We start from the raw sequence: 26,170 nt of genomic DNA, 5'->3' as shown, positions 1-26,170 counted from the left end.
ACGTGGGTCTGCAGTTGTGCAGTTGCTATCGTGGTAAATGCAGATTTCAAGTAAAAATGGAAAGGTGAGGGTGGTGAGCTATAATAATAATTTAATAATAATTTAGTATTTATACCTCGCCCATCTGGGGTACTCCTGAGTGAACAACAACAATGCCATAACTATATATATATATATATATATATATATATATATATATATATAATTTTTTATTAGCTTTTTTAACATATCATTCTCAACAGTAATGAAACATACTTTTACAATGAGGCATCTGATGAAGACCTGCCTTTTTAAAATGAGCTTAAAAATATATATTTGTAAATGTTTGTATCTCTCATTCTCTCATGCCAGGCATAAACCAGCTGAATACTCTGGCAGCTGTTTATCTTCCTGTTTAAGGGCCCCTGTTTAAGCAAGTGCCTCAGGGTTGTAAAAGGAAATTATAGGCTAGGAGCAAAAGGTCACACTGACCATACAAATTACAGAATATAATCAAGCTGCAAAGGCACAATTAAGAAGTTTTATTGTTTAACAGAAGACTCGAGCCACATCTTCATAAGGTTAAAAAGGGCAAGAGCTAATGGGAACAGCAGCTGGCTGGGAAAACCGAAGAGGCTTCTGGAAACTGTTTTGATTAAATTCCTTTTTACTAAGTTCCTTTCCTTCTAAAAATCTATCTATGTTATGTATGAAATATATTGACTTAAATGTAATCATGCAAAGGATTTAGAAAGTAAGAAATGTTAGATTCTTATTTCATTGATGGTGTGTGAGAAGGTGAACCCAAGATCTCTGTTTAAAATGAAATTAAGCCATCTGTTTTGCAGTGAATAGGGCAGCAGGGGCCAAAGGTTATCTGGTAATTAAGGTGCCTGGTCAAGGTAAAGGTAAGATATATGGCTACTTGTCTGCCATTTATAGATAGAAGGAAATATAGCTCTTTGTCTCCCATAAAAGGTAATAGGAAATGGGTGTATCTTTTATGATTGGTTCTAGCAAACAGCCAATAGGAATTTCAACCAGGCTGATTGGACAGAGGCAGCCAAAGGAGGAGCAAGGGGGCTGGGCTGAGGGAATATAAGTGCTGGCCATCAGGGCTGGAAGGGCAGAGCATTGGTAACCATATACCACTGTGTCTCTCATTTATTTGTCTGACAAATAAATTATTAATTTCTCTATTGCTGCGTTGAATATTTCATTCCAGCTAAGCATTAACCACAAGCAGGGTGCTACAACATCTTATTCATTTTTTTTGCCTTCCATCCATCCTGTCTGAAAATTTTCCAGTCCAATCTCTCAGTATGCATTTCTTATCTTCCCTATTACATTTCAAACTCATAACCAATATCGCGTATCTTTTTCTACTTTGTAACACTTCGTATATTTCTCCTTACAAAACTTCTTGTAGTCCTAGTAGCGTAATTTGTTGATTATGGTTGCTCTTCAAATAATTCATATACTTCTTCCAATCTTCTGTAAATCTCTGGTCCCGCACAATGCCTTAACTCAATGGCAGTAATTTAGCAATCACAATAATTTAGGCTCCTCTTCTAGGAAGTATCACTAAACTGAAGGGGATTTACTCCTGAGTAGACATGCATAGGCTTGCCCTTGCTACCTCACGTTTTTAAACAAGTGTTGGGGAACCTGCTGTGGCCCTTAAAAATTATTGTTTTGGGGGGGTGGAAATACCTTATTACGTAATTTTCTATTACAATAATCCAATAGTAGCCTCATTATAACAATGCCAAATTATAATACAATCCCAATCATTCAGATGCCAAATTATATAATTCAGGTGGCCTCCCACATGCTAGAATTGATGGTTTGGTTATTCACTTTGTTTCTGTGTTCCAAAAGCTTACTCATCTCAATTACATTTGCAATTACAATTTCGTATTAACAACATCCATTCAAAATTGACACATTATAAATCTATAGGTGAAACATTCAAACTACCAGTATATCCTTCTTCCTCCTGTGTGTGACATTTTTTTCTGTCCGTGGTGTTCCTTCCTGCCCTTGTAAAAGCCCTTAAGAGATTATTGGACACCAACCTTTAAAATATATCTGCATTTTTAATACAACTCTGAGCCGATTTCCTTACTTCTTGCATACATTTGCAGGTCACATAGTTGTGTGGGAAAATTGTGAACATGGGTGAGAACTTTAAAGATCTCTTCCAAGGGAGTAGGAAAATATGCATCTTGGCCGAGCTATTTAAAAGCAATTTATTTTGCAAATACGGCTTCACCAAGGGATAAAGTTCCAGATGCACTTCATGATCAACATCTCAGAAGATTCCAACACTGTCTTTCTTCAAGAGGTTGCTGACGTCCCATTTGATGGAAGGGTCCACAAAATATATATGATTATAAATGATTAAAACCCAAAGAAAGCCTTGACTTCTGAAGTTACAGGTACACTTGTGTCTCCCTATTTCCACAGAGCCTGCTACAGCTGAAGCTTTTAACCATACTTTCCAAACTTATGAAAAGAAAAAGGGAAGGCAGTACTTGTCGGTGGCCATACAAAGGCATACGGACCACAGGAAACCCCCCCCCCCAACAGACTGAGAGCTTGTTTTAGCACTAGCATCATATGTTCTTGATACATAATCCCACTTAGCATTCTCACCTCAGCATTTTGCATTATATGCTGTTCCCTGTCTGCCCCATGTATTACGGAAGTCCAGTCTGAAGGGAACCCATGGCGTAGATAACTGAAACTGTTTTCGACTGTGTAGAGCAGGCATGTCCAAAGTCCGTTTTGGGGGCCTAATCCGGCCCCTGTAGCAGTCTTATCTCCTGGGGTAAAATCCTAAAAACAACTTCAATCTTTAAAAAAAAGTTCAACAACTTCATTCCTTAAAAAAGCTCAACAACGAAAAAGGTCAGCTCTCACACATGTTTACTTCATCAAATCTGGCCCTCTTTGGCACACCAACCTAAACTGGCTTAAAGGCGTTCCACACCACCAAGGGCACTTGCGCCTGCCATGACAAAGCTGAATTTAAGAGCACCCACGAATTGCACACTTTCTCCTTGAAGATGAATGTTCTGGTCCTCAAACACTCTGCACTTCAATCAGAAGAAAGCTGCATTCGCAGAGCCCAGACGATGCTTGATTTCGGCATCCGTGTCGGCCCTTGTGGAAATATAACTGCCCAGGTAGGAGAGGTGATCAACACTTTCCAATGTTACACTGCTGAGTTGGATTTGTGGCTCTGCAGAGGGGTTGTTTTGTGCTTGTTGGGGCAGCACTTTGGTTTTTTGGATGTTGAACAATATGCAAAGCTTTTCATAAGCTTCTGCAAAGATATTTAGGATGGTTTGGAGGTCATCCTCTGAGTGTGCACATACGACGCTGTCATCAGCATATTGAAGCTCTATGACAGAAGTTAGGGTAACCTTACTCTTTGCTTTCAGCATAGAAGGTGAGTGTAACACATTGAGCACCACTGCCCTGAACACAGGAACCAACCACAAGGCATCCCCAGTTCTCAGCCAAACTAGAGGCTAGTTAAGGAAACTGATTGCAGATGCCCTCAGTCGTGTCAATCACCACTTTGGATAGTTGTTCCTCTCCACTAGACCTTTTCATCAAGCAACTTATTTTGATGGTGGTTGATTTCTACCAACCGGAAAGCTCGCAGCACCAGAGCAACCTGCAAACAGATGCCCTTCAGGATGTCCAATAAAGGGTAGCTGAGGTTACGGATACTGCAGAGGACATTCAGGAGGAATTTCAGCAGGGGCTGCAGGATGCTGTTGAACAAAGCAACGAGGAAGGGTTCCAGCATTTGGTCTCCCATTGTAGTTAAGAGGTCAACCACCAACACCTGAATGAAGAGAAGGGAACCGTCAGAAGCAGCTGTTTCTTGCAAAAGACATTAACTGTGCAACTGAATACCTCAAGCCTGCATCCTTGACACACACGTCCTACATCACCTAATGGACAGTTGTGCATCACATCAAAGATGTCCCAAAACAAGGAGTGTCAACAGATGGGTCAAGTATCAAACGCCTCAAAAACAGCATAGGCATAATGAGTAAAATCATTAAAAGCCTAGAATTTGTAACAGATGAAAAGGACAAAACTTTCCTTTCTGGCCACCATAAACTAAATAAAAATTTAAACGCTGCCTTGTTCATAGGAGAGACTTGAGTCTCCAGGAGAAAGCTATTTTACAGAAAAAGCCACCTCTGAGAAGACCTTTTCATATGGCCCTCCTTGCAGTCCAAACTTGGCACAGAGATAGCAAGCCTCAAGACATCTGAGGTCATGGTGGAATATGGGGTGAAGCTAGTCTTTCAGGCACTTCGGAGCCTTGTTCTTTAGGAGTTTTTAAATATTACTCTGGTTGTATATACTCATTTGAAACTGATTCGCAAGGCAGTAAAGAACGCTACCTGGATAGTAGAAAAATGAGTTGTAAAGGAAATGAAAAATACTTTCGGACTACATAATGGCCACTTCATTATGTTTAATTAGAAAGTCACTAGGCATTGCGAGAAAATAAAGAAGCAATAAAAATACTTTAAGGCTAGAAGCACCTCTTGCTATTTTGTGGACGGGATTCAGTCATGGGCACACTGCACCATTAACATGGATTTGGCATTCTTGGGCAACCAAACTCCCCCACCCTGAGTTTTGCAGTATGGAAAGTGATGGGGAAATGTGCTGGAAATCATGGGATGATCAATGCCTAATGTACATTGTAATTGAAACAAATTATCCATGAGCAGCTGACATCTAACCTCCTGGCAAACATAATTCAAACAAATCAGGATTATTTGATCAACCAAAAAGTTACTCTGACCTTAGTCTTATGTTGGGATGGGGAATAAAATGAAAATGCCAGAAGACAGTAGGGATGATGGGAAAGATCTGGGGGGAGAGACCCCTGTCCTCTTTGTGTGCAGCAGAATGAGAAGCTGCAGTGGTGGAAGGAGAATGTCCTTGGCTGCTGGATACATCCAAATTTAGTATTCTGTTACATAACAATCTATGCTTAAAACAGAGGTGTTTTTTTAAACCAGAGGTGGGCAACATAATCTCATGTGGCAGCAAGAAGGGGAGAGAACTGGAGAGGAAAGTAGGGGGGGCAGTAAGGGTGTCCCACCCGCCTACGGCTCTGACCTCACCTAGTGTGCAGCTGCCAAGAAATCACCCCTGAGGAAATGCAGCCTTTGAAAGCAGAAGAAAGGTCCACATTTCTAAGCAGTCAAAAATATACGCCTAACCCCCCCCCCTTTTTGGCAAGGAAATGCCCATTTCTGAAATAAGAGCCAATGCAGAGTTGAGGTAGAGTTCTCTCACCTGGAATATGGATTTGTTGAGAAAATGGACCAACTCTACTGTGAAAATGATGGGTACATTAACAAGGATCTTCAGGACACCAAATAATTCTCTCAAGCCTTTCTGAATCGTCTTCTCAGCACTGTCCAAAATTGTGAGGCAGAGGGAGGGGGGGAAAGAGAGAGAGCTTCAAAGCCTGGCAAGAAAGAACAGTAGGCCTTGCTGGGATTTCCTTCCTTTCTGAGCCATTATACACCATCCCAGAGGCAATAGGCTATGGCTGTGTCCAGGGTTGTTATTTAAGGGGCATAACTCAGTGGCACAGCACCCTGTTTTGCGTGCCAAAAATCTCAGGTTCAGTCTACAGGTAGGGCTGGGATGGACTTGCCTGAAACCAGTGCTTTTTTTTCTTTAAAAAAAAATGTTTAGGGGTACTCTCGACTCAAGAAAATCACCATTTTATAGTTCAAATCGGGGGAAATAAAAACAGTAAATGGACAAAAGTACAAAGATTCACAAAATGTTTAGGGGTATGTGTACCCCTGTGTCCCCCCAGGGGAAAAAGCACTGCTTGAAACGCTGGAAAGTCGCTGCATCAGTGTAGGCAATACTGAGATAGCTGGACCAGTGGACATAAGGACATCTCTAATGAAACAGACCAAAGGCCCATCTAGTTCCAGCACCCTGTTCTCACACTAGGGGCATCTTCCTTCCTCAGTTTTACATATGCTAGTTACCTTTCAGCCACCTTCAGCATGTAGACTGTATCCTGATCTCTTCTAGGCTGGAAATAATGTTGATCTTCATTGTCCGTACATGTGGCTGAAACGTCAAAAAATTAAAAGGATGCACTTGAGCATTAAAAACATTACATCTGGAAGGAGGACACAGGGTACGGTGCCTTGCATTCAGGTCCATACTCAGGCCCAGCAATTGCTATTAACATAGCAGAGGTTGCCCTCTTGTGGCAAAAGAGAGATAACAAGAAGTACATCACAGCAACTTCACTGAAAAGCAGATGTGGAAAAGACAGCGGCCGTTCTCTACTTGCTATCCTGATCCACAGAATGCATCTGTTTGCACTAGGTTACTAACAGGTTACTAACAGGCTAATTACTAATTAGTTAGTTACTAATAGGTTACTAACAGGCGTGTTCTATTATTACGACAGGCTACAGGTAACAGCTAAGCTAAACTAGCAGCGCAAACAACTCCCTTGCAGTAGGAAGGTTGACATTTCAGCACACAATAAAATACACAAGGGTAACTAACCGATATGTATGTGAGTTCCCACCTCCAAGGTTTTTTGTGGGCCCTCAAGGCCTCCTCAAATTGAAACTTTTTTTTGTATTGTGCCTCTAGGTCCCTTCACTGCAACACTATGATGCCAAAAGGGGGGGGCAAGGTCTGCCCAAAGTTGACCGCCAAGAGCCCCCCAAATTTGTCAATTTTTATATAACAATATTTATATTCTCAAAATCCATATTTTACTGCCCACTCCCATGTTCTTGCACTTCAACTATACCCCCTTTAAAAAGTGGCACAAGGAAAGTTGACCATAAGTCAGTGCAGCCCCCTTGCCTGGAAAAGAGTTAGTCATCCTGCTTTAGAGGCTAGTTGTACCTTTTCTGGCTTAGAATTGTCTATAATTTTTATTGCAAGTGCTGCCTGTTTAATTTTTATGATCCACTGGCTTTTCATCTGCTGCTTGTCCCTTCCTTCCTTCCTTCCCTCCCTTCCTCTCTCTCCTCCACACAGTTTGATTGTTTTTGCTATATTTTTATTATTGATTTATTTCATAAAATTTACAGTGGTGCCCTGCAAGACGAATGCCTCACAAGACGGAAAACTCGCTAGACGAAAGAGTTTTCCGTTTTGGAGGTGCTTCGCAAAACGAATTTCCTATGGGCTTGCTTTGCAAGACGACAATGTCTTGCGAGTTCCTGATGGTTTTTTCCCTCCCCCCCCCCTTTTTCTAAGCCGCTAAGCCGCTTATCAGCTGATCCGATCAGCAGATAAGCCGCTAAAAGCTGCTAATAGCGCTAATCCTTCAATGGGCTTGCTTCGCAAGACGAAAAAACCGCTAGACGAAGAGAATCACAGAACGGATTCTTTTCGTCTTACGAGGCACCACTGTATATACCACTTGATTATAAAAAAACTCAAAGCAGTTTGCAAAAAGGATATACAATTTTATAGAATAATTAAAACAACTATTTAAAACAATAAAGTCAACAATAAACTAAAAACAATAGAAGCAGCAATAAGCTACAAACACATCAGCATTCTAGGCATCCGGGTAGGCCTGTCTAAACAAAAATGTTTTTAGCAGGCGCTGAAAAGAGCACAGTGAAGTCGCCTGCCTGATGCCAATACGCGGAAAGTTCCAAAGATCAAGTTCTTACAAATGTGGAACAGGTCTTATGTGGCACCTACATTATTTTTGTTAGCTGCCTTGAACTTAAGGAGTGTTTAGTCCCAGGCTTAACCTGCTTAGCATCCTTTTAGACTCCTTTATTCCCCTGTGTTTTTGTTGGAAGCCGCCCAGAAAGGCTGGGGCAACCCACTCAGATGGGCTGGGTATAAGTAAGAAATAAATAAATCATCATCATAAAAGGCACCTGGGCTTTGGGTGGAAAAATAGTTGAAGAGGAGCTGCAAACCCTTCACACACGGGTTCAGATCGGAGCATTTTCTGTTCTCCCATGACGAGCTTACATTTTGCTCTCTGGCTTCCAGCATTTCCAATACACATGTCACATTTTCTGCATGCAGTTATCAGCAGGAATCATTTCAAAGTGTTCCCATTACATCAGAAGAAGCCCCGAGGGAACCCACACGATTGTGATGCAATTTCAAACAACACCTTGCTTTCCTCTTCCTGAAAACCCACTCTTGCTGCCAGGGATGTCCCTCTGCAAGCCAGGGCAGAAACCAGCACAGCATTTGGCTTCCTGTGAAACTGTGCAGTTCAGCCTGACACAGTTGAAAACACAAGAGGAAAGGGTGTGGTGTGAATAGGGCTGGCCCTACCATCAGAGAGTGAAGCAGCCGCTTCAGACAACGAGGGAAACAAGGCGGTCTGAGCCAAGTGTGCTACATGGGTTGCTCTGGGCTTCTCAAGGACCCTCCTGACATCCCTTGTACTGTCCATTCAAGAGTATTTCTGCTCATGATGGTATGAGCGGTGGTTATTTGCAGCCCCATCATCAATACTGTTTGCACCTGCAAAGGTTTGGGGCAAGCACGGTGCTTCATTTCCAAGCAGCACATGGCCTGCAGCTGAAATCCTGCAACTTTTTCTACAGCAAATGTTCTGCCATGTTTGTCCTCCTTTTGTCTTGCTATGGTGCAAGGGTGACCCTCCAGATAGCATAACATTGGAGAAGCATCGCTGAGCAACTAACAAAACAGAATGACGTCTGGAATCCGAGACCAGGGAGAAGAGTCGGTGGAAGAAGACTGGAAAAAGTTTAAAGACTATTTACAGAAATATTGTAAAATTAATGAATGTTAGAAAAATGTTGGAATGAAGCTATATGGCTTTAGTAGAAATGTTATAAGGAACTAAGTATAAATAGATTAATAGAGTATTAAAGGAAAAAATAAGGTTAGAATGTGTTAAGATAATTATAGGATAGAAAACAGAGGAAGATGGAAAGGAATTGCTGAAACAATTAACAGAAGTGGAATACAAAAAGGGAGGTGTGAGGAGGTCGTTGAAATAAGTGAATGAAAGATAAGATATTGAAATTGTTTGATGTTGTTTGATGTGTTTTTTGTTTTGTTAGTTTAGTGTGTTAGTGTTATGTAGTGTTTTTGTATTGTATTGTATTGTTCTTTTTTTTGTAGTGTTTAAATTGTTGGAAAAGCAATAAATATTATTTTTTTAAAAAAAACAGAATGACGTCTGGACGGTCCAGTATAAATCCTCTCTAAATGCACTTTTTTTACATCAGTGATGTGTTGCAGAATACACCTGGGGCGGGGAGCACAATTCTTGGAGAAACCCTGAGCTAGCCTCCTGCTTTCAGTTCAGATGCAATGAAGATGCCCCATAGCTAGTGCATAGCTGTCAACATTTCCCTTTTTTCAAGGGAAATTCCCTTATTCCGAATAGGATTCCTCGCAAGAAAAGGGACAAGTGGACAGCTATGAGCTAGTGCTAAAGGAAGAATCAAGTGCCAATCCAGTCGGCTTTTGAAGATGGAATGGTGGCCCCTCACCTCTGGCAGCAAAATATCTCCTGGGCCAGTTGTGGGTGCAAGAAAGCAGAGGAGACCAGGCAGAGCTCCTGGCAATAAGATAGCCTAGTATAACACCGAATAGTTGCAGGAATCATGGAAGTGTTCCAAGTCTGCTTAAGAGTAGGTGATTTAGTGGTTATAGTGTCAGACTAGGACCTGGGAGACCAGGGTTTAAATCCCCACTCGGCCACAAAGCTCCCTGGGTGACGTTGGGCCTAGCCTACACCTCACGGAGTTGTTGTGAGGATGAAAGAGGGAGAACTATGTAAGCCGCCTTGACCTCCTTAGAGGAAAGGTGGGATATAGATGACATGAAATAATAAAAATAAAAGTCTTTTGCCATTCATATCCTCCAGGCCTTGCTTGCATCTTCCTCCTCTCAACCAGTGAAGAGGAGGGGGGAGTTTAACAGGCAGAAAAACATGCAAAATGCGGCCAGCACCTGCACAAAGGACTGCAGACCTTGGATCTTCCAGGCCCTAAAGTAGGAGGCACAGAGCCTAGCCCTCCCTGGCTCCAGATGTGGCAAGGATCCACAAGTCTCTGGCAGACAAGCAGGCTCTCAAGCAAAAAGACCCTCAGAAACCCAGGGCGTTGTGTACATGCTAAAATAAGAAGAGGGGCACAAAAGGTTGCCAGCTCTTTCACTTCCTCTTCACGGTCCAGTTCAGAGGCCTGGGGCCCGCTTCCTTCCGTTCTCACGCACTGCCAGAAAGTTCCACTTCCCAGGGCCGAAGCAGTTCCCTTTGCCACTCGGGGAGAAAGAGGTCACATTCTGATTCACACAGCCTGGCAGCCTTCCAAGCTGTGAGACCTATTTTTATCACTTATTAGAACCCTCGAGGTTTATCCCCCGGGCACCAGGTGCAAAAAGCAGGTTCTCAGGGGGTGGGGCCAATGGCCTAGTCCACTCCCCCTCACACAGACACACACACACACACACACACACACACCCGTGAGCCATTCACTGGGATATGCAAGTCAAAATCTATGTTACTACAACTGGTGGGAGTTGTAGTCCAAAGTTTCTGGAGGGTGCCACGTTGGCGAAGGCTGCACTATAGATCAGGGACCCTGGCACAGTCACAATTAATAATCGTTATTTGATGGGTGGAGAGCATTGAAGCTGAAAGATAAGAAATAAGCACATGGCAGATAATTTATTTTGCCTGTATTTTCCTTGCTATCCTTAAACTACCGGGAGTCAGAAACCACCTTCAATCTCCTACAGAACAGTCGTCAGAAGAAGAAGAAGAGTTTGGATTTGATATCCCGCTTTATCACTACCCAAAGGAGTCTCAAAGCGGCTAACATTCTCCTTTCCCTTCCTCCCCCACAACAAACACCCTGTGAGGTGAGTGAGGCTGAGAGACTTCAGAGAAGTGTGACTGGCCCAAGGTCACCCAGCAGCTGCATGTGGAGGAGTGGGGAAGCGAACCCGGTTCCCCAGATTACGAGACTACCGCTCTTAACCACTACACCACACTGGCTCTCCGTTTAGCAGGAAATCCCATTCTACCTTCTGGGCACAATCCTTGGGGATCAAAGCAAAGAGTCAACTCTCTCCCTTCCCACTACTGCAGCACTGCAATGAAGGAAAATTAATTACTCTTGATCTCCAAGGATCCATCTCTGAAGATCAAGGTTGCTTCCAGACAACTTGTTTATTCAGCATATGATTTGTTTGCAGGGAATAATAGACTACGACATTTAACCAGGGCTCATTCTGCTGTGTCTGCAGGGAGGGTAGACAACATTGCGTCAAGCAACGGTCTTCCCACACTTTCCAGTGCATAAGAAAATCAGAAGAGCTTGCTGGATCAGACCAACGGCCTATCTGCTCCAACCTCCTGTTCTCTCATTGGCCAACCAGATGTCTTTGGGAAATCCACAAGCAGGATTCAATCACAAGAGTCCTTTGGCATGTGCCAGAAGAAGGGTCCAGGCTTTGGCCTATTGCAAAAAATGCACAAGTTGCTTTGCTTAATGTCAAGTGAATATTTCATTTACTGAAGTCTGTGCTTTGTCCTGCCCTGAACCTGTTACGCCATTCTGGCGGGGACCCGTTTCATCTCTTGCACAGCATCGATCAGAGGGTTACGCCCATAATAAACATGATTCTCATGCTTCCCTAGGAAGGAAGAGTCAGCCGCCCAAAGGAAGCCCTTGCACCCTGAATTAACTCCGGCTTGAGTGGCTATTCCCGGCTAATATCAGTTGCAACGCCTTGAGTTACCTTCTGTCTGGGTGCCTTTGCTGAGGGACTTCATCCCCTCTTGAGTTCTGGGTCTAAGCCAACCATCCAGGCTGCTCCACTCAAATCTCTCTTCCGTCTGGGGTGCCACCGACTTGGCCACCACAGGTGGGGGCTCTCCTGTGGGACAAGGACAGATTCAGGCTACGGCGCAAGAGGCGATTCAGCTACCAAAACCTTGAGGCCGCAGACACGGGCTATTTTGTATATTGAGGGCGTAAGAAACGGCACGAGGAAGGGAATGCCTCACCTGGCAGCCCAGCAAGGAAACTGGAACTTCCTTCGTGGATTGGGCCAAAGTGAATGAACAGTAATAAGCCGGGTGCCTTTCAGAAGTCAAGAACACAGGCGTGGAGGTGGTGGTCTCAATTATCTCCTTACAAAGATTAGATGTCACAGTGGGCAGGTGATGTTTTTGTGTGACAAACGGTATCCTCAAAATGAGTTTAGAAGCTGAGGGCTCTGACAGCAAATGCTTGATAGCATCAGTTCCTTATAATCTTCATTTCCCTGTTGATTCATTCATTCATTCATTCATTCAGTGCTAGACCCACTATCCCAATGCAACCAGACAAATCCCCAAGCCGCAGAGATGCAAGGATTGCAGCTCCTGCTCTCTTACAACCTGAACTTCCATTCTCCAGAGAGGCAACAGGAAGAGAGGCGTTGGGGGGGGGGAGAGAAAGTGACTACAAGACTCTGCAGGTGTATTCTGCCATGTGGTGCCTTTGCATGTGATTTTGCCAGCTTTTGCATGTGCAAAATAGCATGACTCAGATGCCACCCACATCCTCAGGCTCAGCATTACAGTGGTGCCTCGCAAGACGAAAAGAATCCGTTCTGTGATTCTCTTCGTCTAGCGGTTTTTTCATCTTGTGAAGCAAGCCCATTGACGGATTAGCGGATTAGCGCTATTAGCGGTTTATCTGCTGATCGGATCAGCTGATAAGCGGCTTAGCGGCTTAGAAAAAGGGGGGGAGGAAAAAAACCCAGCAGGAACTCGCAAGGCATTGTCGTCTTGTGAAGCAAGCCCATAGGAAATTCGTTTTGCGAAGCACCTCCAAAACGGAAAACCCTTTCGTCTAGCGGGTTTTCTGTCTTGCGAGGCATCCGTCTTGCGGGGCACCACTGTAGTTCCCAAGGCACATTACGGACTGTGGTTGCTTCCAGTTGGCATGTTTATCAAGTGTTTCATCTTAATTTGCCTACACAAAGTTTGTGGAGGCTATGTTCACTGTATACTGAGCATTCATTCCAACTGATGTCATGAAAAGCATCAATTATCCCACACTTACCACTGCATTTTCCCATCTCCAAAGTCCTTACCACAAAAAAGTCTGATTTTTTTTTTAATGCTTTTGGGTGCCAAGTTTGCTGTGCAAGACCAACGAAGTCTCCTGATCAAATTTGCAGATGACACCAAACTGGGAGGGGTGGCTAACACCCCAGAGGACAGGATCACCCTTCAAAACGACCTTGACAGATTAGAGAACTGGGCCAAAACAAACAAGATGAATTTTAACAGGGAGAAATGTAAAGTATTGCACTTGGGCAAAAAAAATGAGAGGCACAAATACAAGATGGGTGACACCTGGCTTGAGAGCAGTACATGTGAAAAGGATCTAGGAGTCTTGGTTGACCACAAACTTGACATGAGCCAATAGTGTGACGCGGCAGCTAAAAAAGCCAATGCAATTCTGGGCTGCATCAATAGGAGTATAGCATCTAGATCAAGGGAAGTAATAGTGCCACTGTATTCTGCTCTGGTCAGACCTCACCTGGAGTACTGTGTCCAGTTCTGGGCACCACAATTCAAGAAGGACACTGACAAACTGGAACGTGTCCAGAGGAGGGCAACCAAAATGGTCAAAGGCCTGGAAACGATGCCTTATGAGGAACGGCTAAGGGAGCTGGGCATGTTTAGCCTGGAGAAGAGGAGGTTAAGGGGTGATATGATAGCCATGTTCAAATATATAAAAAGATGTCACATAGAGGAGGGAGAAAGGTTGTTTTCTGCTGCTCCAGAGAAGCGGACACGGAGCAATGGATCCAAACTACAAGAAAGAAGATTCCACCTAAACATTAGGAAGAACTTCCTGACAGTAAGAGCTGTTGGACAGTGGAATTTGCTGCCAAGGAGTGTGGTGGAGTCTCCTTCTTTGGAGGTTTTTAAGCAGAGTCTTGACAACCATATGTCAGGAGTGCTCTGATGGTGTTTCCTGCTTGGCAGGGGGTTGGACTCGATGGCCCTTGTGGTCTATTCCAACTCTATAATTCTATGATTCTATGAAGCCATTTTAATTCCCCAATCTGAATTCGTCAATATATACCACTGAATTCCACCTGCAAAATAGTACCAGTGAAGGAAGGTTCTATTCCTGTTCCTTCACCAGTGGTCTTACTGTGCAACACTAAGCTGATCTACTCAAAGAGAAGTCCCAAAGATCTTAGTAGAACTTACAGCTTAGTCAGGGCAAGTTTACTACCTGGAAACTGTTAGTTCTGTAAGGGGAGCAAGGGGTCTGAATTCAGGGTATCCCAGTGAATACCAGTTACTGGAAACCACAGTAGAGGAGACTGCATGCCTGTGGAGATAACTTTGAATGCCATCAAATTTCTGTGACCTTAATCCCTCCTGCTCACCTGCCTCAACCACATCCTTTCAAAGCTTCTGCTTTGGGACTGTTGCCCGTCCCCCTTTTTTTAGGATTTACCTATCAAAACTTCATTGAAGCCATCAAATGGAAGATCCCTTTGGCCCTCCTTTCTCCCAGCTAATTTTTGTACAGGTTCGTCCACACTGACGTTAGCAGGGTTGTTCATCATGGTGGAGTCGCATCGACCAGGATTTGTCCATGTGCTGATAAGATTAGAAACAGAAAACCAGAAAGCATCATGCCACATTCAGTAAGTTAAACCTCAGGGGGACGCAGGTCGCACTGTGGTCTAAACCACTGAGCCTCTTGGGCTTGCTGATTGGAAGGTTGGCAGTTCAAATCCCCGCAATGGGGTGAGCTCCTGTTGCTCTGTCCCAGCTACTGCCAACCTAGAAGTTCGAAAGCACGCCAGTGCAAGTAGATAAATAGGTATCGCTGTAGCAGGAAGGTTAATGGCTCCCTCAGCCTGAAAGTGAGATGAGAGCCGCAACCCCATCGTCACCTTTGACTGGACTTAACTGTCCAGGGGTCCTTTACCTTTTTTACCTAAGTTAAACTTCCCCATCACTAAAATTCAAACCTGAAGGGGTTCCAATAGTCACAAGAGAACCACCTCCACAATCCTTTGCATCATTTCCACCGTGGTCCTACATCTTTTTAACCCATTTAGTTTCACAATCCCCTTATGTCATCTCCGAGAAACAATCACATACTGCCCAAGCTTTCACAAAGTCACTATACGATAATAAATAATAATAATAATGTATTATTTATACCCCGTACATCTTGTTCCAACAATGTGCATGAGGACTGCAAATTAGTTTTCATAAGAAGAAGAAAGCAGGTGCAGAAAACTGTAATAAATGTCCAGTCCTAACAAAAGAACATAAACACTGCCCTCCTGGATCAGAACAAAATGGCATCCTCTTCTCACAGTGGTCAAACAGATGTCCATAGGAAACTTCCTGCAAGCAGGATTCGAACACAAGAGTCCCTCTCCCCTCCTGTGACCTCAAGCAATGGGTATTCAGACTGGATTGCTTCCAACTGGATACAAGGGTAGCCCGCCCTCTCCTCCTCTATGAATTTGCCTCGTTTAAAGACAACCAAGTTGGTGGCCATCACTGCCTCCTTTATATTATATATATATATATTATTGAATTTCCTGTTTTACAATTTAAAATACTCATTTAAAAACTTGTTTACGCTGTTGAATTTATCTTAATGCTGCCAGCGTTTTCAGCTGTTTACAATTATTTCCCATATATTCAATAAACGTTTTCCAACCATTAAATTATTCTTCTTGTTCTCTTATTCTGTGTGTTAAGTCTGCGAGTTGTACATATTCTGTCAACTTAAGTTGCCATTCTTTGGTTGGGACCTCGCTCATTTTCCATTTTGGGGCTAACAAAATACGGGCCGCAGTAGTAGCATACATAAATAACCTGTATTGAGACCTGGGAATTTTCATCTGGATTATCCCCAACAGAAAGGACTCTTTTTTGGGGGAGAGAAGTACTTTTAAACATTTTTTGTCCATTTAAAAGGGTAAAAGAGTATTGGGAAATGATCCATAATGAATTGGCCATCCCTGCCTCTTGTGGGAGGGAGTTCCATAGGAGCGTTTGCCTTTACCGAAATGAACAAAACACAGCGCTTCATTGCAACTGAGCCTACCCATTCTGTTGCAAGAGGCCTTCTCCATTCCCCAGGCTGGTTCTTCTCCACCGTGGCTGCTGCTCATCTTCCTGGCTGCCAACAGAAGTTTGGCAACGTAACTCTTTAGGTAAAGAACGAGGAGGAAGAACCTGCCGGCATTTTCTTATGGAACGCTTAGCTTAAATGTGCAGCATGGATGAGCCCAGGGCCGTCTTTCCCCAGGGGTGCAAGGGGTGCGGGGCACCCGGGCACCAAATTCTGGGGGGCGTCAGCCGCTGAAGCCACCTAAGCTCTTAACCCATTCAAAGCATAATTAGCAAGCTTTGTGTATTGGCTTTTACATTAGTTGAACTTTTAAAGGTCACTTGTAATAACATGAAAAAGGTTTAAAAATAGATAGTTAAGAGTGCAAGATTTTGTGGACGTGTATAAATAAGTATAAAATAATGGAGCCAGGAGGGGGAGTTGGAAATAATAAATAATTTTGATCAAGCTAGAAAAACTATATATATATATATATATATATATGCAGGTTTTGGTGTCTTCGGGTGTCTTCCCGTGTAAGAGTCGGGGTGTCTGTGCGACGTTTCGACGAGGTCTCACTCGTCATCTTCAGGCTGGTGCTTTCGGCTTCTTGTTACTGGAACAGAGCAGAATCTGGTGTTTGAGTTCCTATAAATACTGTTGAGGGGTGTGGTGTATAGCCTCCAACGTTCTGGGCAGAGAGGAAGTTCCTAGATTAGTGTGCCTCTTCTTCTTTTGTTCCTTAATTACTTGAGGGATATCTTGAGTGATTTCATGAGTGATATTCTGAATACCACTGGGTGGGTCTAGGAACTTCCTCTCTGCCCAGAACGTTGGAGGCTATACACCACACCCCTCAACAGTATTTATAGGAACTCAAACACCAGATTCTGCTCTGTTCCAGTAACAAGAAGCCGAAAGCACCAGCCTGAAGATGACGAGTGAGACCTCGTCGAAACGTCGCACAGACACCCCGACTCTTACACGGGAAGACACCCGAAGACACCAAAACCTGCATTCCTGTACCCGTGAAAATCTACGAAAGCATATATATATATATATATACACACACACACACACACACACAGGTATTACCAAAATGTATACCTACTGTTTCACTAAAGGACTTTTGACTTTGTGCACTCATTTACCTAAGATGCGCTGCGCCAGCGGCAGCGCTTGTCAGATTCAACAATGGTGCTTGTCATTCTCAATGGCGCCGTGCACATGAAATTAACTCTTACATCAAAATATTATAATTCCTTCCTGTAGCACCTTAAAGACCAACTAAGTTAGTTCTTGGTATAAGCTTTCATGTGCATGCACACTTCTTCAGATACACTGTGCAAGTTTCTTGGTGAGGTTGATGGACTTCCATTTCATGCGGCTCAATGTGGTGCCTTCCATGGTTCCAGTTACAGATAGGTAGCCGTGTTGGTCTGCCATAGTCAAAATAAAAAAATTCCTTCCTGTAGCACCTTAAAGACCAACTAAGTTAGTTCTTGGTATGAGCTTTCGTGTGTATCTGAAGAAGTGTGCATGCACACGAAAGCTCATACCAAGAACTAACTTAGTTGGTCTTTAAGGTGCTACAGGAAGGAATTTTTTTATTTTGACTATGGCAGACCAACACGGCTACCTATCTGTAATCAAAATATTATGTTACGTATTGTATTGAGCTGCTATGCGGTAGCAGGGTGAGTGGCACCTTTGACACGACGAATGTTTCTCCTAAGTAGGTGCCTAAACAATACTTATAAGTGTGGTGGTGTTGTAGACTTAAGTAAGAGTATATTGTAAATGAAAATGCAAATAAAAAAGTTTTCTTTTCCCTTCCTTCTTTCATAAACAAGAGATAAGGCGTGGTGTCTGACATAAGCATAATAAAAATTAATTTGGGGGCTAAACTAAATTTGGGGGTGCTGGGGGGATGTTTGCACCCCGGCGGCGCATATGCTAAAGACAGCCCTGGATGAGCCATTACAATTTATTTTGTAAAATCACCTTGCACTTGAACTCCTGTACACAAGCACATGCATCTTGAGGGCAGCAGGTTCGCCAAGGCCGATCTAGACCCACAACTATCAGACACATGAGTGCACATAGAGACCTACCTCTGATCAAGAGCAGGTGCTGGGTTTTCCGCTATGGGGTCAACTCCACTCCCCCACATCCTTTGCTCCTCACCCGACGCATGCACAGCCGCCGCACTGAATTCCGAATGCCTCTTCCTGCTCGCCTCTCCCCCCATCGCTCTCCTCTTCCGCAGCTGCCTTGTCTATCAGCTCCTTTATTTTAAGGCCTCCTTTTCGTCATCGGAAAAAACGGTCTGGAGAAAAGGGGAGAGGGAAGGAGGAGGCAGATTCCTGGCTGACCGAGGGGTCAGCCAATCACGCTCAGGCCTTTCGGCTGGAAACCAGAATGAAAGACACAAGTCCCCAGTATTCAGCATAGGGGAGAAGGTGATCCGTGTGTCCTGCAAGCAGCAAGCGGCTTTCCAAAACAGGTGGCTTCATTGCTAGAAAACCAGGCAGGTCTGCTATCCCCCGCTGAGCTCAGCAACAGCCTCTGTTGGTGCTTATGCATAAGCAAGACACAAACGATAGAAATAAGGAGTTATGTTTTATCGTGTTTTTTATATTCTGTTGGGAGCCGCCCAGAGTGTCTGGGGAAGCCCAGCCAGATGGGCGGGGTATAAATAAATTATTATTAATTATCATTATCATTATTATTATTATCATCATCATCATCATCTAATCCAATCCCCAGCAATGCAGGAATCCTGCTACAGCCATCCCTGGGTGGGTTTGAACCACCAACTTTCTGATTAACAGCCAGGCTCACTGACCCATTGCACCACAGGAACTTTGAACTGGACAGGAGGTGCCACAAACCGAACCGGGGACCTTCTGCAGCCCCTCCCTAACAGAAGAACAGGAAGCTGCGAGTGAGATGAGTGAGATCGTTGGCCCATTAGCTCAGCCCCGGCTGGCAGCATCTCTGAAGTATTATTGAGGCAGGGATCTCTCCCAGCCCTACCGAGAGATGCCAGGGGTCACATGCAAAGCAGATGCTCTGCCACTGAGCTTGTGTTTAACATAGCTTTGAAATGCAAAGTGATGAGAATGCTGCCTCCTGATCCTCTGCTTTAGGATCCCAGCCATTTTAAAAAAGGGGGGAATCCCCTCTCTGCAAAAAAAATGTGAGTCTGGGTGCAGCAAAAGTCAATCCGATTGCACCCCAACCAGCATATTCCCATATAAATACACACACACACACACACACACATATATATATATACACATATATATACACACACATATACATATACAAACACACACACACATATATATACATACATATATATACACACACATATACATATACAAACACACACACACATATATATACATACATATATATACACACACATATACATATACAAACACACACACACACACACACACACACACACATATATATATATATATACACACACATACATACAGTGGTACCTTGGGTTAAGTACTTAATTCGTTCCGGAGGTCCGTACTTAACCTGAAACTGTTCTTAACCTGAAGCACCACTTTAGCTTAATGGGGCCTCCTGCTGCCACCGCGCAATTTCTATTCTCATCCTGAAGCAAAGTTCTTAACCTGAAGCACTATTTTTGGGTTAGCGGTGTGTGTAACCTGAAGCGTAGGTAACCCGAGGTACCACTGCATAAATACACACATACATATAGCGTTTCCATGGTTCATTTTACATCTCATAAACCCCTGCATATTTTACCCAAACTATCCCATTCAGTATTCCTTGACTGCATCCATCAAAACCTGTTTCCCCTGTTGAATTTACCTTAATGCTTAATGCTTACCTTTTCAGCTGTATACAATTATTTCCATACAGTATATTCAACAAACATACAGGGCTCATTGGCATGCAGACCCCGTCTAATTAATAATAATACTAATTTATTTCCACCCCCAGCCAATTCCCAACACGCCCCCCCCCGCCATAAAGCTCACCTGCACCAGTGCCTCTCCGTCTAGCCCACCTCGCAGGGTGGTTGTGAGTGCAAAGGAGGGAACCATGCACACTCCGCCCCGAGGTCCTTTTTTGTGGGACGGGGAGCATGAAACGGGAAAGGCAGCAATTGCAGCACCAATAACCTCTTCCCCGGCGTGCAGTCCAGGTGCGCTTCGGTCCCTCCAGGACCCCCGAATGCAGCCCCGCTCAGCAAGCGGCACCTCTATACTTTCGTCTATCTGTGGGCGCCGTCGAGCTGCGCGCGCAGAAAGGCCGGAAACCGGGACCTTTCCGTCTTTGTCTCGTTGATTGGCAGGCCTTGCGCCCGCCTACGCCGCTCTGGAAATCCACCCGCCATTGGAAACTCAGTCCGCACGCGCGGCTCCGCGGCCACCAATCGCGGAGGAGGAAGGGGGCGGGGGAACAAGGGGGAGGCGAAGCCGAGGGAGGGAGGGAGGCAAAGGGCGTGGCTATGCCCTTAAAGGGGCCGGCGTCCATTCTCGCTTTCAGGTTTTGGAAGCAGGAATAAAGGTTTGGGGTGGGAAGTTAAAAAAGGCTTTAACAAAAAAACAAGGAGAGGGGTGCACTTTCTCTCTATGGCGATGCGCTGTCTGGAATAAGTCAGGTGGTTGCTGCCTTTTCTGTTCTGCACAACAGGCAGAAATCCAACTGGTGATGCTCCTCCCAGCATAGAAAAATACGACACCGTACATATGAACTGTATATGTTGCACATACTGGACTTTGTTTCAGTTACAGATAGGTAGCCGTGTTGGTCTGCCATAGTCAAAATAAAAAAATTCCTTCCAGTAGCACCTTAAGGACCAACTAAGTTAGTTCTTGGTATGAGCTTTCGTGTGCATGCACACTTCTCCAGTGCTACTGGAAGGAATTTTTTTATTTTGATACTGGACTTTGTTGTTGTTGTTTAGTCGTTTAGTCATGTCCGCCTCTTCGTGACCCCCTGGACCAGAGCACGCCAGGCACTCCTGTCTTCCACTGCTTCCCACAGTTTGGTCAAACTCATGCTGGTAGCTTCGAGAACACCGTCCTACCATCTCGTCCTCTATTGTCCCCTTCTCCTTGTGCCCTCCATCTTTCCCAACATCAGGGTCTTTTCCAGGGAGTCTTCTCTTTGCGTGAGGTGGCCAAAGTCTTGGAGCCTCAGCTTCAGGATCTGTCCTTCCAGTGAGCACTCAGGGCTGATTTCCTTCAGAATGGAGAGGTTGGATCTTCTTGCAGTCCATGGGACTCTCAAGAGTCTCCTCCAGCACCAGAATTCAAGAGCATCCATTCTTCGGCGATCAGCCTTCTCGATGGTCCAGCTCTCACTTCCATACATCACTACTGGGAAAACCAGAGCTTGAACTATGCGGTACCATTAAAAGGGAACAGATCTGTCATTTACAGCTTTCTTTTCCAGGGAAAAATCTTGCCTATGTTGTCTCCTCTCCTGTCCTGTGAACTGATATTTTGTGATTGCAGGGGGGGGGAAGTCATGGGTGTGAATTCTCCAGAAGCCTTGCCCTGAGAAGTTAGGAAGAGCCAGGCGGGGTGAATTTCCTGAATCCCTCACGGCCCCTGCACTTTGCACTCGAGGCAAAAGCGATGGCTTGGCTAGTGTGAGAAAGCTACTCCCGTAGACTAAGGTTACCAGATTTTGTTCAATGAATCCACTTTTCAACTTCAATGGATTTTGTATGGGGACTGATGTGTAAATCCGGGGACTGTCCCCGGGAAACGGGGACGTCTGGTAACCTTATGCCTCAACATTCCCGAGTCTTCCTTTTTTTAAAAAAAAGATATTTATTGAAAGTTTTTAAGATATAACAAAAAAAGAAAAAAAACATACAAAATAAAAAACAGTTAAAAACACAGATTAATTTTCAATAACATAACTTCCATACACTTATTTCCTTGGACCTCCTCATACCTCCCTTCTTTGTATTCCAGTTCGATTTGTTAGTTCAGCAAATCCTTACCATTAAACTTTTACCCATTTGTAAAACCTTTTTTTTTTCCATATCTCTTAAAGCATTACAGCTGGAAACCACTTAGTTTCTATCCAACATCCTTCTAACATTCATTAATTCCCGAGTCTTCCACTCCCCTTTGCCAGATACGGCAGTTACATCACCAGGGATTCTCTGCGTTGAGGGTGACTAAGCGTTTCTATATAGCACAAGGTGAAATAGCTAAACCGAGGGATGAGCAACACTCCCGATGCCACCTGCAATCAGAGGAAGATCTCTTCCGCAGAGTTGGGCCTCCAGCAAGTTCCCCTGACTTGTAGCAAGAAAATTCCCCCACCCGCAACCCACGGAACAATTTCCTTCGCTGTGGCATCTCCTGAAATGATTGAGGGCTGAGGTGGAAAACGGAAACACCTGCCATGTATATCTGAACAGCACAAATCCGTTTAACAGGGACCACTTGTAATTTTTAGGTCTCGGTTTTGGAGGTTCAGCCTAATCATATAACAGAATCGTAGAGTTGGGAGTCACAACTAAATAATCCTTGACAGATGGGCCGTCCAACCTCTGCTTAAAAATCTCCAAGGAAGGAGAGCCCACCACCTTCCGAGGGAGACTGTTTTTTTTTAAATTATTATTATTATTAATAATAATAATAATAACTTGCATTCACCCTTCATAGAACTGCAGACTTGTAAGGCAAGCAAATCATCTATTTTTTCCAAAATTTCAAATTTATTTTATAACACAACTAAACAACACAAACAGAAAAAAAAACCCAATACAAACAAATTCTTGCCTTATCCTTATTTTTTCTAAACATTGTTAGGTGGGCTTCCCCTAGTCCCCCCCCCTGTCTGATTTTCATTTTACCTCATCTTTAGCAGTTTACATATATCATAATTTCTAACCATTTTTTTTATCACGCTTTTACCATAAAAATCTCCACATTTTATCACTTACAAATAATACTGTTTTAAAATACACTGTCTTCTACTTCTAACCCTACAGCCTATATCCTCTTCCAAAGCTATTCTAAGATTTAAATATTAACATATTTTTTCAGATATTCTTTAAACTTTTTCCAATCTTCTTCCACCGTCTCTTCTCTCTGGTCTCGGAGTCTCCCGGTCAGTTCTGCAAATTCCATATACTCCATCATCCACCAAATCATCTAGTCCAATTCCATTCCTTCCTTCTCTGTCCAGCCACAGAAAGGGCCTTATCTGTCCAGGCAAAAACCCTCAAGGAGGGTGTGGGACAAGGCCGGTTCTGGCCTGGGGGGAGAAGATCTGGCCTGGAGATAGTTTCCGACCCCCATGCTTCATTACTGCAATGCAGTCTACATGGGGCAGCCCTTGAAGGTGTTGTGGCAATCACAGAGCGCAGAAGGCACCCGTGCGAGTGCTAACTGGTACAGCATTGTGAGATGTTATGGTCCTGAAAACTTAACAAGGTGATTTTTAACAGAAAAACATATGTACAAGACTGAAAACCCCAAATGCAAAGCAATACATCAGAGAAGCCACCAAGAAAAGATTCGGGGAAGACTTTCTGGCCAAACCAATGCTCACTGAAATCCATACCTCGAAGCAGGGCCTTCTTGGTGGTAGCACCTGGGTCATGGAAACACTTTCCCCCTGGGGATTAGGCCGGCACCTGGCACTGGGGAGCTCTTGGCACCGAGTAAAGGTAAAGGGACCCCTGACCATTAGGTCCAGTCGTGGCCGACTCTGGGGTTGCGGCGCTCATCTCGCTTTACTGGCCGAGGGAGCCAGCGTACAGCTTCCGGATCATGTGGCCAGCATGACCAAACCGCTTCTGGCGAACCAGAGCAGAGCACTGAAACTCCGTTTACCTTCCCGCCGGAGCGGTACCTATTTATCTACTTGCACTTTGAGGTCTTTCGAACTGCTAGGTTGGCAGGAGCAGGGACCGAGCAACGGGAGCTCACCTCTTTGCGGGGATTCGAACCGCCAACCTTCTGATCAGCAAGTCCTAGGCTCTGTGGTTTAACCCACAGCACCACCCGCAGCCCTTGGCACCGAGTCGAAACATGTAATTTTTAATTGTTGCAGAAATTTGGTCTGCTGGTTAAGGTATTTTAGCATATAAAGAAATAGGAAAATAGAAGTTAACTTACCTTGAGTCAGATTCTGATCCATCTAGCCAGTAATGTTGGCATTGACTGGGATTTCAGACAGGGAATCTCTCCCAACAGTACCTGGAGATGCTGGGATTTGAACCCAAGACCTTCTACATGCAAAGCGGCAGCTAGACTGGTGACTGGGAGCATCCGCCGAGACCACATAACACCGGCCTTGAAAGACCTACATTGGCTCCCAGCACGTTTCCAGGCACAATTCAAAGTGTTGGTGCTGACCTTGAAAGCCCTAAATGGCCTCGGTCCAGTATATCTGAAGGAGCGTCTCCACCCCCATCGTTCTGCCCAGACACTGAGGTCCAGCTCCAAGGGCCTTCTGGCGGTTCCCTCACTGCGAGAAGCCAAGTTACAGGGAACCAGGCAGAGGGCCTTCTCGGTGGTGGCGCCTTCGCTGTGGAACGCCCTCCCACCAGATGTCAAAGAGAACAACAACTACCAGGCTTTTAGAAGAGATCTGAAGGCAGCCCTGTTTCGGGAAGCTTTTAATGTTTGATGTATTATAGTATTTTAATATTCTTTTGGAAGCCGCCCAGAGTGGCTGGGGAAGCCCAGCCAGATGGGCGGGGTATAAATAAATTATTATTATTATTATTATTATTATTATTATTATTATTATTATTATTATTACTTTTATGTCCAGCACTTTCCCTACAGTGGTGGACATGTGTATTAGTTTCTTGTGTTTAGGTGGGTGCGATTGTTTTATATATTAGGCTCATTGTGACCCACCCTGTGACCATCCCCTAAAATAAATCTTTTATTATTATTTCTTTTACATTTCTCCCTCCTGCCTTCCCGAAGGAGCCCAGGCTGGATGTCCAGCATCATAAATAAAAGGATTTAAAATGTTACAAGAATTAAAACTGACTGATGACACATCTTCCGTATGCATGAAACTACTGAGCCAAGTCACCCCGAGATTGGAGTCAGGAGTCATCAGGATGCTGTTGACACCCAGTTCTACGTCTTCAGATGAGGCAGTGTAAAGGCTGAGCCCATAAGGGACCCGATGAAAATGGGAGAAGAGCCTTTTGGATCAAGCACAATGCCCATCGAGCCCAACATCCTGTTCTCACAGTGGCCAACAAGCAGGATTCGAACCCAAGACCATTTTCTCCCCTCCTTGGGATGTGGAAGCAGAGCATGGCCATTGGGTGTAATCTTCGACACCTCCCTTTCCACGGAGGCGCAGATTGCAGCTATAACAAAGGCGGCATTTTTCCATCTCCGCCAAGCTAAGCAGTTGGCTCCTTATCTCTCTCGCCCTGACCACTGTGATCCACGCGGCGGTCACCTCCAGACTGGATTATTGTAACTCGCTCTACGTGGGGCTGCCCTTGAGACTGACCCAGAAACTCCAGCGGGTGCAGAATGCTGCAGCGAGGCTCCTTACGGGGTCCTCGCCGGAGGATCACATTCACCCGGAGCTATACCAGCTGCACTGGCTCCCGGTGGAGTACAGGGTCAGATTTAAGGTGCTGCTTTTGACCTTTAAAGCCCTTCACGGCCTAGGACCCTCGTACCTACGGGACCGCCTCTCCCGGTATGCCCCACGGAGAGCCTCAAGGTCCATAAATAGCAACACCCTAGTGGTCCCGGGCCCTAAGCAAGTTAGATTAGCTTCAACCAGAGCCAGGGCCTTTTCAACACTGGCTCCGGTCTGGTGGAACGCTCTGCCTCATGAGACCAGGGCCCTGCAGGATCTGATTTCTTTCCCCAGGGCCTGTAAGACAGAGTTGTTCCGCCTGGCCTTTGGCTTGGAACCAATTTGATTCCCTCCCTCTCTTTCTTTTTTCCTTTCCTTCTCCTCCTGCGATGAGGCTACATTTTAATGTTTCAATATTTTAATGTTGTATTTTAATT

General features: G+C 44.5%; 1 protein-coding gene and 1 long non-coding RNA gene across 4 annotated transcripts; one reads left to right on the top strand and one right to left on the bottom strand.

Moving 5' to 3' along the window:
• The first annotated feature begins 17 nt into the window (after positions 1-17).
• LOC309541514 lies at positions 18-2,493 on the top strand. The gene is made up of 2 exons (XR_014223782.1): positions 18-64; positions 2,449-2,493. It is a non-coding gene; the product is annotated as an uncharacterized lncRNA (long non-coding RNA).
• LOC309541410 (uncharacterized protein) lies at positions 2,218-20,440 on the bottom strand. Of its 3 annotated transcripts, none has more exons than XM_082239250.1 (8): positions 20,200-20,440; positions 18,257-18,719; positions 16,137-16,211; positions 14,517-14,662; positions 11,785-11,922; positions 6,039-6,123; positions 5,323-5,443; positions 2,218-3,841 (listed from the first exon to the last, which is right to left on the bottom strand). In XM_082239250.1, exons 2-8 carry the CDS (start codon positions 18,391-18,393, stop codon positions 3,590-3,592), a joined length of 954 nt encoding a protein of 317 aa, XP_082095376.1. In that variant the 5' UTR covers positions 18,394-18,719; positions 20,200-20,440; the 3' UTR covers positions 2,218-3,589. The 3 variants fall into 3 exon arrangements, with proteins under 3 accessions (XP_082095376.1, XP_082095377.1, XP_082095378.1); XM_082239251.1 differs by having other exon boundaries at positions 18,257-18,471; XM_082239252.1 differs by having other exon boundaries at positions 20,315-20,412.
• Between the last annotated feature and the right edge of the window lie 5,730 nt (positions 20,441-26,170).

Source organism: Podarcis vaucheri (genome assembly GCF_965113315.1).
Source record: "Podarcis vaucheri genome assembly, chromosome: 10".
In the NCBI taxonomy this organism is placed as follows: domain Eukaryota; kingdom Metazoa; phylum Chordata; class Lepidosauria; order Squamata; family Lacertidae; genus Podarcis; species Podarcis vaucheri.
The sequence above is the reverse complement of the archived record's forward strand: the minus strand, read 5'-3'. Positions and strand labels throughout refer to the sequence as shown.

Coding starts and splice junctions, on each gene's coding strand:
- LOC309541410 (XM_082239250.1), bottom strand. CDS start 18,393: ATGGGGGGAGAGGCGAGCAGGAAGAGGCATTCGGAATTCAGTGCGGCG. Junction 5,444..6,038: donor ATGCTGAAGGTGGCTGAAAG/GTAACTAGCATA, acceptor AATTTTGGACAG/TGCTGAGAAGACGATTCAGA. Junction 3,842..5,322: donor TCAACAAATCCATATTCCAG/GTGAGAGAACTC, acceptor CTCTTCATTCAG/GTGTTGGTGGTTGACCTCTT.